This window comes from Heterodontus francisci, chromosome 8 (genome assembly GCF_036365525.1).
Source record: "Heterodontus francisci isolate sHetFra1 chromosome 8, sHetFra1.hap1, whole genome shotgun sequence".
Lineage (NCBI taxonomy): Eukaryota > Metazoa > Chordata > Chondrichthyes > Heterodontiformes > Heterodontidae > Heterodontus > Heterodontus francisci.
In genome coordinates, this window is record NC_090378.1 from 114,218,488 (window position 1) to 114,237,791 (window position 19,304).

Sequence of the window (19,304 nt, forward strand, 5' to 3'; positions counted from 1 at the left end):
TTTTATCCCAGTTAAGAAATGCACCCTTCCCCCCCTCCCCCCACCCCAATCCAGCTGAAAACCTAGTACTTCCTAATATTTTGAAGGGCTATTCACATGTGAATACTGCATTGGCTGAGCTTTTACACCAACTTGCATTTATGTCACTCCTTTAATGTGCTTCCAGTGCATTTAAATCCTTCTTTAAATAAGGAGACCAATACTGTACACAGTACTCCAGATATGGTCTCACCATTGGCCTGTATTGCTGAAGCATAACCTCCCTACTTTTGTATTCAATTCCCCTCGCAATAAACAATAACATTCTATTAGCTTTCCTAATTACTTGCTGTACCTGCATACTAACCTTGAGCGATTCATGCAGTAGGACATCCAGATCCCTCTGCTTCTCCGAGGTCTGCAATCTCTCACCATTTAGATAATATACTTTTTTATTCTTCCTGCCAAAATGGACAATTTCACATCTTCCCACATTATACTCCATTTGCCAGATCTTTGCCCATTCACTTAACCCATCTATATCCCTTTGTAGCCTCCTTATGTCCTCTTCACAACTTAGTTTTCTACCTATCTTTGTGTCATCAGCAAACTTAGCAACCATACCTTCGGTCCCTTCATCCAAGTCATTTATATAAATTGTAAAAATTTGAGGCCCCAGCACAGATTCCGCGGCACACCGCTCATGACATCTTATTACAATTTTAATTCCACTGTTACGTTTGTTACAATTTCAGAGGGGAGATGAGGAGAATTTCTTTTTACACTGCGAGGTACGGTGATCTAGCAAGCAAATACACTGCCTGAAAGGGTGGTGGAAACAGATTCAATATTAATTTCCAAAAATGAAATTGGATATACTTGAAATAGAAATGATTTGCAAGGCTATAGGTGAAGAGAAGGAGAGTGAGACTAATTGGGTAGCTCTTTCAGTGAGTTGGTACAGGCATGATGGGCCGAATGGCGGCGTACTGTGCTGTATGATTCTGTGATTTCAAAAGTAAACTGGAGGTCCAAGTTGCATTCTAATCTGTATGGTACTGATAAAAGGTTCTTTCCGTTTAGATGACCGAGTTGGCGTATGTGCAGATTGTAGCAGGGTCCCCGACTGTTGTGACTACGAACCTATCTCGTGGAGCAGCTGCTGTGCCAGTGACAGCGCTGTTGGACCAACAGAGACAACAGCATTCGGACTTCATGAAGCAGCTGCGAGCCAGGACTGAACCTGACAGGTAAGACCTTGAATACTACCACGCTCTTATCAATAAGATCTAGTTTCGCTAGTTTAATAATCTGGGGGGCTTGTTGCTGATTGCACAGTTTTTGACATTGTGCCTACTACTGCCCTGTGTATTGATGAAAATGTTTGGGCCCCCTGCTCCTGCTTTGTGTTTTAGTCCTGATCTAAATTGGAAGGATTAAGAGGTGTGCTGAGTTATCTTGCTGTTCTTTTACATCCAGGACCTTGTTTCTTAAACTAGTTACTAATGATATGTGCCACCTGTAAGATGAAAACAAGCAGTCTTAGCCCAGTTGTCAGTGTGGGTTTCTAGCAAAATTTGGCACAAGTTGGGATTAAACTGGAAAGCATCTCTGTGGTGGGAGTGATTGGTGGGGCTAAGACAGAGTGGGGTGCTACTGAAAACAGCATGTGGCTGGTGGAAAATGGTTTAGTTTGTACATTCAGCATTACTGGAATGCAGTTCTAGCCTATGATAAAGGACTGTAGCTTCAGTGCAGACTCATGATGCCTTGAGGTCCATTTAAGTTGGAATAGTATTGTTTTTTAAATTGACGTCTATGCCTGTGTGTTATGTATGTTGTGTATTTATCTATCTCCAGGTTTACAGTGTCCTTTATGCCTTGAAATAAATTGATTACCAAGTTGGCACTGTTTACATCACGGTTGTCAGGTCTCAGTGACATTGAGAACATTAGCCTCCATCCTGATGGCTGCAGGCTAAAGTTCCCCCCCAAAAAGTTATTTCATGGAACCTGTTTATAAGGGGAAAATCCCTAGGGAGTCATTTCAGGGTGTAACCCCATCCTGGTCTTCAAAGGACAGTCTCAATTAGTTAAAACAATATTGTGCAGTCAGCTTGTGTCTAACATCTGAAGCAATGTGAGATATAGCAATCACTCCAAACTCTTCAATCTTTGTAGAAGGATTTATTGCAAATGTGCACTGTACAAGAGCAAATTAATTGCACAGTATTCTAAGCATGCTATTTTTGGAGTGGGATTGAATTTGGAAATACGACTGTAATCTTCTATGGATTGGTGAGCTAACTGGACGAATGTGCTTATATGTTAGTCAACCTAAAAGAAATGCAACATATGAGTGCCCAGTCATCTTGTTCTCTGGAAATTCTCAACTTAAGAGTACGCAGTGTCTGATGCCAAATTAATCCATGTTAAGCTTCCATCTTGCCTAGTATTTCAGTTAAATATAATTGACTGAAGTTTGACGGTTGTCTGCATATCTCCCTTGGGCTAGATCTGGTGTAAAGGGATTCGAAAAAACCAACTCAACTAACACAAACTATACAAGGGATCAAACCAGGGACCACCTTATCTGCATAGCCCAGTGCCACAGTATATGGTCCCTTTTCCCAGTGAACTGAAGCAGGAGGGGACCCTACCAAAGTGCTTTTGCTGAAAAACTGTTTGAAATAAAAAACCTTTTTTTTAACCATGGCTGGAAAAGATTGAATTGCATGACTCGATGGGAATGAACTAACCATTTTTTTTCTTTGTTTCTTAGCAGAAAGAGTGAGAGCAGCCCGACATTGGCTGGTCCAGTGGAAAAACTGCCTTATTCTAAAATTCATTACTCTGCTTCAGTAGACAGTCTGTCTGAGTCGTCCAGATACAAACATCACGATCTAAGGTGTGTTTTTTTTATGTTTACAGTAACTGCTTTTACACATGTACGTTCAGTTGTTTAGTCTTTTGCCTATTAAATGTCCACCCTCCCACAGCTCCCACCCACCTCCTCTCCTGATGGAGTACTGTGACTCTGGTGCCAGCAGCCCTCTAATAGCTTGCCCAATAGGGGCAACTGCTGAGTGCCAGTCTGGTGGCTGAATTGATTCTGTACTCACCCGAAGTCAGAGCTACTTCCAACAGGTGAGGTCACTAGATAGTGTTCAGGGACAAGTAATGTTAAAAAGACAAGCCTTAAGGCTTTGTGCCTTAATGCGGAGCATTCACAATAAAGTGGATAAATTAATCGCGCAAATAGATGTAAACGGGTATGATATAGTCGGGATTACAGAGACATGGCTGCAAGGTGACCAGGGATGGGAAATTAATATCCAGGGATATTCAGTATTTAGGAAGGACAGACAAAAAGCAAAAGTAGGTGGAGTTGCATTGCTGGTTAAAGAGGAAATTAACGCAAACGTGAGGAAAGATATTAGCTCTGACGATGTGGAATCTGTATGAGTAGAGCTGAGAAACACTGAGGCCAAAAAACATTAGTGGGGGTTTGTATATAGACCCCCAAACTGTAGTGGTGATGTTGGGAATGGCATTAAACAGGAAATTAGAGAAGTATGTGATAAAGGAACATCTGTAATTATGGGTGACTTTAATCTGCATATAGATTGGGCAAATCAAATTAGTCACAATACCATAGAGGAGGAATTCTTCGAGTGTATACGGGATGGTTTTCTGGACCAATACGTTGAGGAACCAACTAGAGAACAGGCCATCCTAGACTGGGTATTGTGTAAAGAGAGAGGAATGATTGACAATCTAGTGGTGCGAGACCCCTTGGGGACGAGCAACCATAATATGATAGAATTCTTCATCAAGATGGAGAGTGATGTAGTTGATTCTGAGACAAGAGTCCTGAATCTTAGTAAAGGAAACTACGAAGGTATGAGGCGCAAGTTGGCCATGACAGATTGGGAAGCATTACTTAAAGGGATGACGGTGGATAGGCAATGGCAAACATTTAAAGAGCGCATGGATGAACTGCAACAATTGTTTATCCCTGTCTGGCGCAAAAGTAAAACGGGAAAGGTAGCCAAACCATGGCTTACAAGGGAATTTACAGATAGCATTAGATCCAAGGAAGAGGCATATAAATTTGCCAGGAAAAACAACAGACCTGAGGATTGGGAGCAGTTTAGAATTCAGCAAAGGAGGACCAAGGGGAAAATAGAGTACAAGCTTGCGGGGAACATAAAAACTGACTGTAAAAGTTTCTGTAGGTATGGGAAGAGAAAAAGATTGGTGAAGACAGATGTAGGTCCCTTCCAGTCAGAAACAGGGGAATTTATTATGGGGAATAAAGAAATGGCTGACCAACTAAATGTATACTTTGGTTCTGTCTTCACAAAGGAGGACACAAATATCATACCAGAAATGTTGGGGAACACAGGGCTTAGTGAGAGATAGGAACTGAAAGAAATCAGTATTAGTAGAGAAATGGTGCTGGGGAAATTGATGGGATTGAAGGCCGATAAATCCCCAGGGCCTGATGGTATGCATCCCAGAGTACTTAAGGAAGTGGCCCTAGAAATAGTGGATACATTGGTGGTCATCTTCCAAGATTCTGTAGACTCTAGAACAGTTCCTACAGATTGGAGGGTAGCTAATGTAACCCCACTATTTAAAGAGAGAGAAAGCAGGGAATTATAGACCAGTCAGCCTGACGTCAGTAGTGGGGAAAATTCTAGAGTCCATCATCAAAGATTTTATAGCAGAGCACTTAGAGAACAGTGGTAGAATCGGGCAGTCAGCATGGATTTAAGAAATGGAAATTATGCTTGACAAATCGACTAAAATTCTTTGAGGATGTAACTTGTAGAATTGATGAGGGGGAGCCAGTGGATGTGGTTTATTTGGACTTTCTGAAGGCTTTCGACAAAGTCCCACATAAGAGATTAGCATGTAAAATTAAAGCGCAGGGGATTGGGGGTAGTGTATTGCGATGGATGGAAAATTGGTTGGCAGACAGGAAACAAAGAGTTGGGATAAATGGGTCTTTTTCCGAATGGCAGGCAGTGACTAGTGTGGTACCGCAGGGATTGGTGATAGGACCCCAGCTATTCGCAATATACGTTAATGATTTAGATGAGGGAACTAAATGAAATATCTCCAAATTTGCAAATGACACAAAACTGAGTGGGAGGGTGAGTTGAGGCGATGCAGAGAGACTTCAGGGTGATTTGGACAAGTTGAGTGGGCTACTGCATGGCAGATGCAGTATAATGTGGATAAATGTGAGGTTATCCACTTTGGTAGCAAAAACAAGAAGGCAGATTATTATCTGAACGGCTATAAACTGAGAGGGGGTAATATGCAGTGAGACCTGGGTGTTCTCGTACACCAGTCACCGAAGGTAAGCATGCAGGTGCAAGAGGCGGTAAAAAAGGCAAATGGTATGTTGGCCTTCATAGCGAGAGGATTTGGGTACAGGAGCAGGGATGTCTTGCTGCAATTATACAGGGCCTTGGTGAGGCCACACCTGGAATATTGTGTACAGTTTTGGTCTCCTTATCTGAGGAAGGATGTTCTTGCTATAGAGGGAGTGCAGTGAAGGTTTACCAGACTGATTCCTGGGATGGCGGGACTGATGTATGAGGAGAGATTGAGTCGGTTAGGATTATATTCGCTGGAGTTCAGAAGGGTGAGGGGGATCTCATAGAAACCTATAAAATTCTAACAGGACGTGACAGGGTCGATGCAGGAAGGATGTTCCCGATGGTGGGGGAGTCCAGACCCAGGGGTCATAGTCTAAGGAAACGGGGTAAACCTTTCAGGACTGAGATGAGGAGAAATATCTTCTCCCAGAGAGTGGTGAGCCTGTGGAATTTGCTACCACAGAAAGCAGTTGAGGCCAAAACATTGTATGTTTTCAAAAAGGAGTGAGATATAGTTCTTGGGTCTAAAGGGATCAAAGGGTATGGGGCGAAAGCGGGAACAGGTTACTGAGTTGGATGATCAGCCATGATCATAATGAATGGCGGAGCAGGCTCGAAGGGCCGAATGGCTTACTCCTATTTTCTATGTTTTAGGTGCAGGAACCCTGGCTGACCTATTTTTACTTCTTCCCATTGCCCTAATCCAGGGGTGCGAAGAAGGTTGTAGCACTTCAGCCTCTGCCCTAACTGAGATTAGCCAACTAGTGTAAACATGGCACCTTCCTTTTGTCTGCCTCCTTGCCAGGCTGTACATTCCACCAGCTGCTCTGTTCAAACTGCTGTGGTGGTGAGTGTGGCTCACATCACCAAATTAGACATGAGCCTCTCACCCTAGTCCTCTCAGTACCTTCATCGAACACCTCACCTTATTCCATTCCTCTTGTTTCAAATCCTCACTGGTTACTGCAGGTTACTGAGCAAGATATCCTTACTTCTTCTGGCCTCTTGTGCATCATTTCCACAACTGCACCCCCCCCCCCCCCCCCCCCACCTCCAAAACTTTGCTGTAACATTGGTAGCCGTGCCTTCAGCCATTTAGGCCCTATGCCCCCGAATTCCCTGCTTGTTTCCCTCTGCAGCTCCACCTCCTTTAAGACCTGCCTTAATTACCACCTCTTTCACCTCAGTTTTGATCACTTCTAATATATCCTCCTTTGACTCTATGTCAATTTGTTTCTTATTACATTTTTGTGAAGCACCTTGTGGCTGTTTTCTAGATTAATGCCACTATATAAATGCAAGTTGCTGTTGTCGCTCAGCACATGGTACCTTTACCTGTCATGGAGTGGGATATCTGTTCAATTGAAACTGACAGTAAATGATGCCTTTTTTTTATAGCGACAGTGTGAGAATAGTTGAATTGATGAAATATATTATGGCATTGGAGATTGTTTTTAGAATGGGTCCCTGGGATTAAGTGCCTAAATGGGATAGGGGAACAGTGAGGTCTTGGGGTACAGATAAACAAATCACTAAAAATAGCGATGCAAGTTAATAAGGCCATAAGAGAAAATAAACAAAGTACAGGAGTGCATTTCTAGAGGGATAGAATGGAAAAGTGGAGAAGTTATCTTAAATTTGTGTAGAACCTTGGTTAGATTGCACTTGGAGTACTGCAAACAGTTCTGGTCTCCATATTATAAAAAGGATGTTGAGGCACGAGAGAAGATGCTAAAAAAAACTTACTAGAATGATACCAAAATTGAGAGGTTATACCTATCAGGAAAGTTTGAACAGGGTGGGGCTCTATTTTTCTAGAAAAGAGAACACAAGGTTGACTTGATGGAGGTTTTTAAGATTACATAAGAGTTTTGATAGGGTAGACATAGAGAAGATGTTTCCACTTGTGGGCAAGAATAGAACTAGTGGCCATAAATATATAATCCATAGTAAATCCAATAGGGAATTCAGGAGCAACTTCTTTACCCAGAAAATGTTTAGAACGTGGAACTTCACAAGGAGAAGTTGAGGCAAATAGTTTTGCTGAATTCAAGGGGAAGCTTGCAAAGTACAAGGGAGAAAAGAACAGAAGGATATGTCGATGGAGTTAGATGAAGAGGGATAGGAGGAGGCTTGTGTGGAAAACAAGCACCTGGCATAACCTGTTTCTGTGCTGCAAAAGCTATACAGCCATGTTGATCCCTTTGTCATTTCTATAGCAGTGACAGCAGTAGGCAAGACAGCCCTTCCTTACCCTCCTCTGAGAAAAGAGCAGAGAGCAGAGCCTCCCGCCGTGAGAAGGGAGATAGCTCCATTGAAGAGGAGGTGCATACAGCAGCTGACGACTCAATCCGCAGTGACAGTGTGCCTTCATTACCTGATGAGAAAGGTGAGTTCCTTAACCAGAAATGAAAATTTAACCAGAAATGAGGATTCCTCCTCTTACCCTCCACTCATCACATGAATTAAATGGGGAAACACTTGTTTTCAGTTAGATGATCAGAATCAAGAAAATCCATTATTGCCATGTTTGAGCGCCCCCCCCCAAAGGAAATTGTAAGTATTGTAGGTCAAAATTTAACCGCCTACGCTGACACTGGTTTAGTTCAGATTCCATGAGCCAGCCACCTGCATTTAAACTATTCAATCTAACTCCCTTATTTCGGTTTTCCTTGGGTCTCTGGTTCTGTAGCTGAGCAAGGAAGCCAGATTTGATGGTGAAAATGCAGAGACAGCTCACAGATGCCAGTCTTCCACATTCCAAGCTAAATGAGCACCAGTAGCTATGGGAGGTCTGGATTTCTAAGTGTTATATGTTGGTATTCCTTCATTGTTGCCGGGTCAGAATCCTGGGATTCCCTAAGTATGCACTGTGGGCAACACCTTCACCACATGGACTGCGGTTCAAGGAGGAGGCCCACCACAACCACCTTGGGACAAACTGGAATGGACAGCAAATGCCGGCCTTGTTCATGTCACCCACATCTCAAGAATGAATAGAAATAATGTCAATACCTTTAGTTATATGGCACTATATGACCCATTTACTAACCCATTTTCATCACTGAAGAGTGCATACAAGTATGCAGGAGCAATAGGTATTGGGTTTTCTCAATCTGCTGCAGTCATTGTCTGATGTTGCTAATATCGGTGCACTTTTCCACTTTGCATTCCCCTGAGATTGGAACCTTTCTTTCCACTGTCATTCAATAATTCACTAACTAACCCCCACCACTTTCCCCATTCATTTTGTCTTCTGTTGTGGCTTGATTAAAGCATTTTGGTTTTCACTATTCAGCTGATTTTCTTTTCCATTTTGGGGGGGTGGTGGTTGTCGGGAGTGCAGGAGATGAACCTCATGACTCCCAATCAGTTGTGCCCAAGCAGCCGCAGGTCCCCAGAGTTGAACATTTGTGTCAGGTGACTGGATCGCAGTGCCAGTGCTGGCAGCTAATTGGTCGAGTCCAGCAATCCCGTGATGAAGGCTCAGGTCCTGGTGAAATGGAAGTGAAAGCATTTCCATTTCCCATGGCAGCTTTCCTTACTGAGGGATGTTCTGAAAGAGATTGACCATTTACAACCGTTCAGTGCCAAATTGCAGTGCCTGCCCACTCGGAGCTGGGTTGGCACTACCCAAACTTATTTTATCCTAAAGCTAAATGGATCTCAGTACTTGCAGCTGTATGTGTTTTGTTTTAACTCTTTACTCTGCAAAGTAATCAGAGGCAAGATCAACCAAGGCTATAATCTTTTCTTGGACTAATTGGTTTTATTAACATGGAACTAAGTTTTACAGATAGCACTTTATCCAACCTTTAAGTCAGAAGTGCAACTCAAAACTCAATGGCCAATTCTGCTGCTTCAGGAGACTGAGGTTCATTCTCCATTGACATCCTCCATGCTCAACCTCTGGGCCAGTCTTGTGGACTGTCTTCATTTTGGAATGGCTCCCCTGATACCATTCTCGCTGGCAAAAACAACCTTTCAGAACTTTCCCCTCTCACTTTCTCATGGCTCCAGAAACAGGACCCAGTACCTCTGATGGTTTTCCATGGTCTTTCAAGGCCTTCTTATCCATAGTCTTCCAGACAGTCTGAATAATACTTTTTGAATTTGGCCAACCTTCCCAGCATGTCCCCTTAAACAATCAGTGAATCAGTGTAACAGTTCTGTTGTTGAATCAATACTTTTAACCAAACTCAGCTTCTTGAGCAAGGATTTCTAGCCCGTCCTTTAACTCTGTTAAAACTGGTACTGAAGTCCAAAATCCTTCACAACTCTGCCTATTATTTCCCTTTGCCCATTATAAACTGTGTGCCGTCTCTCCAGACTCTGCCTATTAGGTATTTTCCTTTGCCCATTGTAAGACATGTATTGTCTCTCCAGATTCTGCCTCCATTGCCACTGAGTACTCCCTTAAGTTTGATGAGTCGATGACCGAAGATGAGATTGAAGAGAAATCCTTCCGTTCCCTTCTGCCATCTGAGAGCCACCGCCGCTTTAATATGGAGAGGAAACGCAGCCGGCGTGATGATTCAGACGAGGACCTGGCACGGGATCAGTCAGCCTCTACAGCTGTCAAAGTGAGTTCATGTATGGTGGGCCAAGAACGGAGGGGGGGTGACGATTGCTAGAATCTGAGCGTGTGGAGTTGGGGTGACATTTCTCCACAGCAACCTGGCTAAAAGGATTAAATTGTAAGGACAGATCACATAGACAAGGCTTGTATTTCCTCACGTGTAGAAGATTAATGGGTGATCCAGTTGATGTGTTTAAGATAGTTAAAGAATTTGATTGGGTGAATAGATATTTCCTCAGATGGAGGAGTCCAGAACGAGGGGGCATAATCTTAAAATTAGAGCCTGGCAGTTTGGGGGTGATGTCGGGAAGCATTTCTTCACACAAAGGATAGTGGAAAACTGGAACTCTCTCCAGTTGAGGCTGGTTGTCAATTAAAATATTTTAAAACTGAGATTGATAGATTTTTGTTAGGTAAGGGTTACGGAACCAAAGCGAGGAGTTACAATACAGATCGGCCATGATCTAATTAAATGGCGAAGCAGGCTCAAGGGGCTGATCTTATGTTTCTCATTTCTCCGGCTAAAAAGGCATGGTAGCAAGACAGTGTGGAATGCCCAGGTATTTAGTATGGGTGCATCAGATGCTGCAGGTCATCCATTTGCAGCCCTCTCCATCTCCAGATATCTTGGTCTCGTCTCGCCACTGTATTCGGATGCAGGGGAAGCAGTTGGGACAGTGGGACATTCAATAAGAATAGGAAGCTAGGTAAAGGTGCAGGGGTAGCACTGTTAATCAAGGATGGCATTGGTGCAATAGTTAGAGATGACCTTGGTTCAGGTGATCAGGATGTAGAATCGGTTTGGGTGGAGATGAGGAATAGTAGGGGAAAGAAGTCACTAGTGGGAGTGGTCTACAGGTCCCCGAACAGTAATCACAATGCAGGATGATGTATATATACAAGAAGAAATATTGGGTGCTTGTGATAAAGGGACAGCAATAACCATGGATGATTTTAATCTACATATAAACTGGAAAAATCAGATTGGCAATAGTAGCCTGGATGAGGAGTTCATAGAATGTTCTGGAACCAAGCAGAGAGCAGGTTATATTAGACTTTGGTATTGTGTAACTTGACAGGATTAATTAATGACCTCAGTAAAGACACCTCTAGGTAGCAGCAACCACAATATGATTGAATTTTGCATCTAGTTTGAAAGAGAGAAGAGTGGGTCTAAGACTAGTATTTTAAACCTGACTAAGGGCAACTCTGCAGTCATGAAACTGAGCATGCTGAAGTGAACTGGGTTACTAGGCTAGGAGATAGATCAACAGAGAAACAGTGGCAGACATTTAAGGAGATATTTCAGAATACTCAGAATAAGTATATTCCTGCTATAAAGAAACATTCTAAGGGGAGGACCCACCATCCGTGGTTGACTAAAGAAGTTAAAGAAAGCATCAAACTTAAGGAAAAGGCATATATTTGTGCAAAGATGAGTGGCAGTTCAGATGATTGGTCAGAATATAAAGAATGGCAGGGAATGACTAAAAGATTAATCAGGAGCAAGAAATTAGAGTATGAGAGGAAGCTAGCTAGAAATGTCAAAACGGATAGCAAGAGTTTCTACAGGTATTTAAAAAGGAAAAGAGTAAGTAAAGTGAGCATTTGTCCTCTAGAGAGCGAGAATGGGGAGCTAATAGATAATAAAATGGCGGATGCAATGAACAAATATTTTGCTTCTGTCTACACTAGAGAGGATACAAAAAACATTCCAGTAATAGCTGTAAGTCAGAAGGTGGAAGGAAGACAGGAACTTGGTGAAATTACAATCACCAGGGAAGCGGTACTGACCAAACTCATAGAGCTGCGGGCTGACAAGTCCCCGGGTCCTGATGGACTTCATCCTAGGGTCTTAAAAGAGGGAGCTAATGAGGTAGTAGATGCGTTGGTGTTAATTTTTCAAAATTTGCTAGATTCTGGAAAGGTTCCATCGGACTGGAAAGTCGCAAATATAACCCTTCTATTCAACAAGTGGCGGGGGGGGGGGGGTGGGGGGGAAGGCAGAAAACAGGTAACTGGATTGATACCTGGAATGAGTGGGTTGTCTTATGAGGAAAGGTTGGACAGACCTTTGGGCTTGTTTTCGCTGGAGTTTAGAAGGATGAGGGGATACTCGATTGAAGTATATAAGATCTTGAACGGGCTTGACAAGGTGAATATGAAGAGGATGTTTCCTCTTGTGGGTGAGTTCAGAACTAGGGGGCACTGTTGTAAAATTAGGGGTAGCCCTTTTAGGACAGAGATGAGGAGAATTTTTTTCTCTGAGGGTTGTGCGTCAGAAGATGGTGGAGGTGGGGTCATTGAATATTTTTAAGGCGGAGGTAGATAGATTCTTGTTAGGCAAGGGAATCAAGGATTATCGGGAGTTGATGGGAGTGTGGAATTTGAAACACAAACAGATCAGCCATGATCTTATTGAATGGCGGACCAGGCTCGAGGGGCCGAATGGCCTACTTCTACTCCTAATTCGTATGGTCGTATGAGTGTGAGGCAAACTACGCGAATTTCTCACTCAAATCAAATTCTCATGCGCATGCCACTCATCTTGTGGTTCTTTTCTCATCGTTGCCTTCAATGTACAGTAGCGAATTGTTGTAAAACTTTTGCCAATCAAATTCAGCTCGTGTTCACCTGATCGGGTAAACAAGCAATCGTAATAAATATTAATCTTTTACTTCACCGTGTAGTAAGTCGATCAGAAAGATTAACAATCTTACAAAAATTTTACTCCTCTTTAGGATGCATAACTCTGGGCGGGGGTGTGGAGGAAATCTGAAATAAAAATAGAAAATGCTAGAAACACTCAGATCAGGCAGCATCTGTTGAATGAGAAACAGTTTTGTCAGAACAGCAAGCAAGTTTCACTTGTCCATCGCACTTTGCTTGATTATTTGGACTTCCAGAAGGCCTTTGATATAGTCCCTCATAAAAGACAATAAAGGTTGAAGCTTATGGAATTAAAGGCAGATTATTGACTTGGTTAGGAAATTGATGAGTGGCAGAAGTCAGATTAGGGAGAATGGGCAGGTACTCTAATTGGCATGATGTGACTAGTGATGTCCCACACGGATCTGTGTTGGGGCTTCAACTATTCACCGTATTTATTAACGAATCAGATGATGGAATAGAAAGCCACATATCCAAAACTTGTTGATTTCACACAAATAGGTGCGTACTAAGCAGTGTAGATATAAGGAAGCATAAAATTACCAAGAGATATTGATAAATTGTGAATGGACAAAACTCTGGCAAATGGATTTCAGTGTAGGCAAATGTGAGGTTGTCCACTTTGGGCCTAGATGACGAAAAGCAAAAAACGGTGGAGGTCTAAAGAGACTTGGGGTGGGGGGGTTGGGTGATGGTGGTGGGGTCCAGATCTATATATCGCTAAAATGTCAGGAACAGGTACCAAAAATAATCAAAAAGGACCATGGAATGCTGACCCTTCTATCTAGAGAACTAAGATACAAGGGGATAGAAGTCATGCTTCAGCGATACAAAGCCCTGTTTAAATCACACCTGGAGTACTATGTTCACTTCTGGGCACTGCACCGTAGGAAGGAGATGTTGGCTTTGGATACCTGCACTCCAAGGGTTAAATTATGAGGAGAGATTGCGCAAACTAGGATATGTATTTCCTGGCATTTAGAAGGTTAAGGGGTGGTTAGATCGAAGTTTTCAAGATATTAAGGGGAACTGATAGGGTAGATGGAGAGAAATTTTCTGTCGATTTGGGAGTCTAGAACTAGGGGGCATAGTTTAAAACTTGAGCCATACCTTTCAGGAGTGCCGTTAGGAAATACTTCCACACAAAGGATGGTAGAAGTTTGGAATTCTTCTGAAAATGGCAATTTATGCTAGAGCAGTTGAAAATTTTAAATTTGAGTTTGATAAATTTTCATTAACCAAAGTTCTTAAGGGATATGGGCAAAGGCATTAATATGGAGTTAGGTTGCAGATCAGCCATGATCTCATTGAATGGTAGTACAGACTCGGGCTAAATGGCCGACTCCTGTTCCTGTGTTGATACAACCAGACACCCACAGTTCCCCCCAAAAGCCACTTGCACTCAGTTGCCAATTTCGTTGGTTATTTTTCAGAATTTGGCAGCAAATCAGTGGGTGAGGTCCTGACCAAAATAAGGTTGGTGTTATGTACCTTGCAGGCCTTGGTGTGTTTCACAGAAGATGAAATTATATAGTGACCGCCAGCACTCACTAGTCCCAATGCACCTGGGCGATATTTTGGCAAGTTCAGTCATGCAGTATGTGCCAGGCATGTCTGATGGCATCAGTAGCTATTTTTCTTGTTGCTGTTGCCTACATTTGGGTCCTCAGTTTTGTAGAGTTAAGGGGCAAGTTTTACTTCGGTCAATGGGAAGCAGCTCACTTCACTCGGTGTAATATTTGTCTCTCTCTAACTTCTGCTGTTCAGCATGATTTGAGCATGCCCTTCTCCGGTGGGCAGGACAGTTTCTCCAAATTCACCATGGAGATGGTGAGACAGTACATGAAGGAGGAGGAGATGCGTGCCCAGCACCAGGTGTCACTGCTCAAGCTGCGCGAGCGAGCCTTGAAGGAAAAGACGAAAGCCGAGCTGGCCTGGCTGGAACATCAGAAGAAGTGAGTAGCTGGCTTATGCAGTGAGATCAAACTCAATAGCCTTTCAATGTTGCAGTGTAGGATATGCGTGTACAGCAGATACTTCCAGTAATACTTCCCAGGAGATGAAGAAGCCGTTTTTCTTTTCTCATTACGATGTTCCTGTTATATAGATTCCAAGTAATCATATCATATTTTGACTGACCACTATCATGGATTAAGTATAGAATGAAACGATATTGAACAATGGTCTAATCTTGTTTCTTATCAATCCATTCTTGGCATGTGGGAGTTGCTGACAAGGTTGGTATTTATTGGCGATTTCTTGCCCTTGAAATGGTGGTGGTTGGCCTTCTTGAGCCAATGCCGTCCTTGTGGTGAAGCTCATCCTGCAAGTGCTGTTAGGTTGGGAATTCAGGATTTTGTAGCAATTTGATGCAACCAAATGTCTTGTTTACCCACGTCAGAGGGTAGTTAAGAGTTAGCTATGCTGGCGTGAGACTGTAGTCACATATAGGCCAGATAAGGACTGCAGATTTCCTTCTCTAAGAGACATTGGTGAACCAGCTGACTTTTTACAGTCATTTATACTGATGCCAGCCTTTTTATTTCCAGATTTTCTTTAAATGAAATTCAAATTCTCAAACTCCACGATTTGAACTAACTTCCTCTGGATTATTTTTCCTGACCTCTGGATCACCCCAGCAGTCTATTTTTTTTGAATGTATGTAGCATATTTTGGTGAAATTTGTTCATACTGAAATGCCTGTGAATATTGGACAAATGTTCCAGGATTGTCAAAGATAGAATCATGGTTGCTGAAGCATCTTTTGGACCCAACCATGAGAGTCATTCCCTCCACACGGTTAGTGCTCTAGTTTAAATCGCAGAACTTGTATGGTATGCGCCCAAAAGGTGGGGAGGTGTCAACAAGTCCAGGATGGGAATAGAAAACGATCAATTTCCAGAGACAATCCCAGAAAGAGATCACTAATCCTCTTTGACTGATTGCTTCTGAACACAAATGTGAAAGCGTGTGTGACAACGGGAAGGCAATCTTGCCTGTTAGCACAAGGCAGGTACTGTACGCAGCACCTGCATACTGACCTGAAGGGTTTCCTATCCATTTCCTTGTGGTCAGAAGGGCTTAGGCCAAGACGGATGCCTGTTCAACTTTCATGGATGTGACAGCATTCCATTTGTGTTATTAATCACTCTTGTATTCAAAGGAGACTCAAAACCTTCTCGCCTTACAGTAGAAGAGCTACAGCTTGCCTTTGCAACTGTACCTTTTACATTTACTAACAATTAGAGTGACCTGTTCTTAAATATCCCCTGCCCCAACTCCACTGCATCCAGGTCACACAATTAGTCTCTCAATTACCTTTTTGTGCTGCCAGTTTGACCATTTTGTAACCCAACAGTATCCCATTTGTTTTGTATGGCCGTGTCCTGAGACTATCCCCATTTCAACACCGAAGCCAAATTCCTCGCTGTGTGTCTCAAAAATGCACAGTAAAACGTTATTAAAGTAGTACTGCTTGTGTGGAGTTTGCAAGTTCTCCCTGTGTCTGCGTGGGTTTCCTCCGGGTGCTCCGGTTTCCTCCCACAGCCAAAAGACTTGCAGGTTGTTAGGTAAATTGGCCATTATAAATTGCCCCTAGTATAGGTAGGTGGTAGGGGAATATAGGGACAGGTGAGGATGTGGTAGGAATATGGGATTAGTGTAGGATTAGTATAAATGGGTGGTTAATGGTTGGCACAGACTCGGTGGGCCGAAGGGCCTGTTTCAGTGCTATATCTCTAAATCTAAAAAAAAACTCTAATAGATAATTTGTTGCTTTTCTCCTAACTTTCTTTGTAATTGCATAAACAAAGTGTCAGAACCGATTTAACTGCATTCATTAAACTAAACACAACCTTTTAACTGAGAGACACTTGGTACTTGGGGAAAGCTGTTCCAACCCTGACCTAACGAGTCAGTATGCATACAGTAAACTTAATCACAAACTGCTGTGATAGCATAGTGTAGGAATGGGCAAAAAAACCTTCAAATTAGAATTGCTTAATTTTAGATTATGGTGACCTGAAGTGCAGGTTGCCAATTCATTATTTTAAAAGTTGCAATTCCAGTCCTGCAGTCGTAGGCTGGGATCTGTCAGTTGTTCATTTAAAGAGAGAGCTTGTCTTGTTCCGGAATTCCCATTATTTGCCTTTGGAAAAAGGAGGGGGATCACTGACCCAAAAGTGCTCTCAGATATCGCTTGCCCTTTTAAATTTCAATTATTTGAGAATAAACAACCTCTCGCAAAAGTAGTTTTTCTCCAAGTTGAGTATGACACACATAGAAGGGAATTCATAATGGAACATTTCAAAAAGGACATGCTATTTTACAGGATCCTAAACCCTGATCATCTCGCTTCTGGTTTTGTTGCAAATTCAGCAGTGATGAAAACTGCAAAAATACATGTTGTGCTTGGGTTGATTTACACAGTCTGTCTGAAAGTTAGGATGTCATTGCACTGTGTGACTTTGCCACACTTTTTTTTTAACCAGGCACCTAAGAGACAAAGGAGAAGATGATAAGATGCCGCCCATCCGTAAGAGACAGCGTGGGCTGCTTCTCAGGCTGCAGCAGGAGCAGGTAATATCCATTGAAAGCCAATAAGATATGGGCTGCCCATTGACTCTAAATGATTGATCACACTTCTTGAAGGTTGTGAATTGGTTGCAAATCTTTTTTTGGGGTGTGTGAAGTCTCCAGTTTTTCCCTGATATGTCAACAATAAATGCTGTATATCCTATACCTGGGGATACAGTATAATAGCAAGTGTACATTGCATGGTGTACCAGAACACCGTTTTCCACTGGAGAATTTTTCTATGATTGTCTTTAAGAGCACAAATGTATAATAACGGTAATACAGAGGATCGTTATCACCAGAGTCATGAGAAAAATGCTTGTACATGAGCCCAGAATACATTTTATGCAACTTGATAAACTTGGAAATTGTTCCCCCCCCTCTCATAGGAACATAGGAAGAGGAGTAGGCCATTCAGCCCATCGAGCCTGCTCCGCCATTCAATATGATCATGGCTGATCATCTACTTCAATGCTTTTTTCCCACAATATCTCCATATCCCTTGGTATTTTGTAATCTGTCAATCTCTGCTTTAAACAATCTCAATGACTGAGCTTACACAGCCCTCTGGGATGGAGAATTCCAAAGACTCATAACCCTCTGAGTAAAGAAATTTCTCCTCATCTCCTAAGTGGCTTCCCCCTTATTTTGAGGAGTCTGGAACCAGGGGAGCTACCTTCCAATCTGCAGGAACCGTTCCAGAATCTCTAGAATTTTGGAAGATGATCACCAATGCATCCATTATCTCCATAGCTGCTACTTTCAACACTCTGGGATGTAGAATATCAGGTCCTGGGGACTTATCAACCTTCAGCCCCATTAATTTCTCCAATACAACCTTCTTACTAATACTAATTTCCTTTAATTCCTCATTTCCCTAGTCCCTTAGATCTCTAATTCTGGGAGATGTCTTATATCTTCCTCTGAGGGCAGACACAAAGTAATCATTTAGCTTCTCTGCCATTTCTCTATTCCCCATTATAAATTTTCCCGACTATGCCTGTAATGGATCCACATTTGTCTTAGCCAAACGTTTCCATTTGCGTACCTATAGAAGTTTTTACAGTCCGTTCTTCTGTTTCTTGCTAATTTAAGTTCATATTCTATTCTCCCTTTCTTTATCAGTTTCTTGGTCCTCCTTTGCTGTATCTAAACTCCTCCCAATTCTCAGGTTTACGACTATTTCTGGTAACTTTACGGGCCTTTTAATATCATACAATCCTTAACTTCCTTTGTTATCCATGGTTGGAAGCCTTTTCTTTTGGGGGTTTTTGTGCCTTGAAGGAATGTATAGTTGCAGTAAACTATGTAATAATTCTTTAAAGACTATCCATTGCCTGTACTGTCATACCTTTTAATGTATTTTCCCAATCCACCTCAGCCAATTTTCCCCTCATACCTTCGTAATTTCCTTTGTTCAAATTTAACACTGGGGCAGCGCAGTGGTTAGCACCGCAGCCTCACAGCTCCAGCAACCCGGGTTCAAACTGTGTGGAGTTTGCAAGTTCTCCCTGTGACCGCGTGGGTTTCCGCCGGGTGCTCCGGTTTCCTCCCACAGCCAAAGACTTGCAGGTTGATAGGTAAATTGGCCATTGTAAATTGCCCCTAGTGTAGGTAGGTAGTAGGAGAATTGAGGGAAGGTGGGGATGTGGTAGGGAATATGGGATTAATATAGCATTAGTATAAATGGTGGTTGTTGGTCGGCACAGACTCGGTGGGCCGAAGGGCCTGTTTCAGTGCTGTATCTCTAAATAAATAAAAATAAATAAATGAACACCCTGGCTTCAGATTGAACTATCTCACTTTCAAACATAATGTAAAATTCTATCATATTACGGTCACTCATTCCTAAAGGTTCTGTTACAAGAAGATTATTAATTAGCCCTTTCTCATTACATAATACTAGATCTAAAATATCCTGTTCTCTAGTCGGTTCCTCAACATACTGCTCTAGAAAACCATCCCTAACACACTCCAGAAACTCGTCCTCCACAACATTAATGTTTATTGGGTTTACCCAGTCTATATGCAGATTGATGTCACCCATGATTTTTGTATTACCCATGCTACATGATTCTCTAATCTCCTGATTAATACCATGCCCCACA

The 19,304-nt window shown here is 42.4% G+C and overlaps 1 protein-coding gene across 4 annotated transcripts in view; it reads left to right on the forward strand.

Moving 5' to 3' along the window:
* Window positions 1–19,304, forward strand: part of cep350 (centrosomal protein 350) — a 223,134-nt gene that overhangs the window by 146,744 nt on the left and 57,086 nt on the right. For 3 of the 4 annotated variants that reach the window (XM_068037945.1, XM_068037948.1, XM_068037947.1), the window contains exons 20-25: window positions 1,063–1,229; window positions 2,762–2,887; window positions 7,592–7,761; window positions 9,759–9,955; window positions 14,389–14,576; window positions 17,112–17,199. In XM_068037945.1, coding sequence (XP_067894046.1) covers window positions 1,063–1,229; window positions 2,762–2,887; window positions 7,592–7,761; window positions 9,759–9,955; window positions 14,389–14,576; window positions 17,112–17,199 — 936 coding nt within the window. The remainder of the gene's footprint in view (window positions 1–1,062; window positions 1,230–2,761; window positions 2,888–7,591; window positions 7,762–9,758; window positions 9,956–14,388; window positions 14,577–17,111; window positions 17,200–19,304) is intronic. The other variant, XM_068037946.1, reaches the window with a different exon arrangement.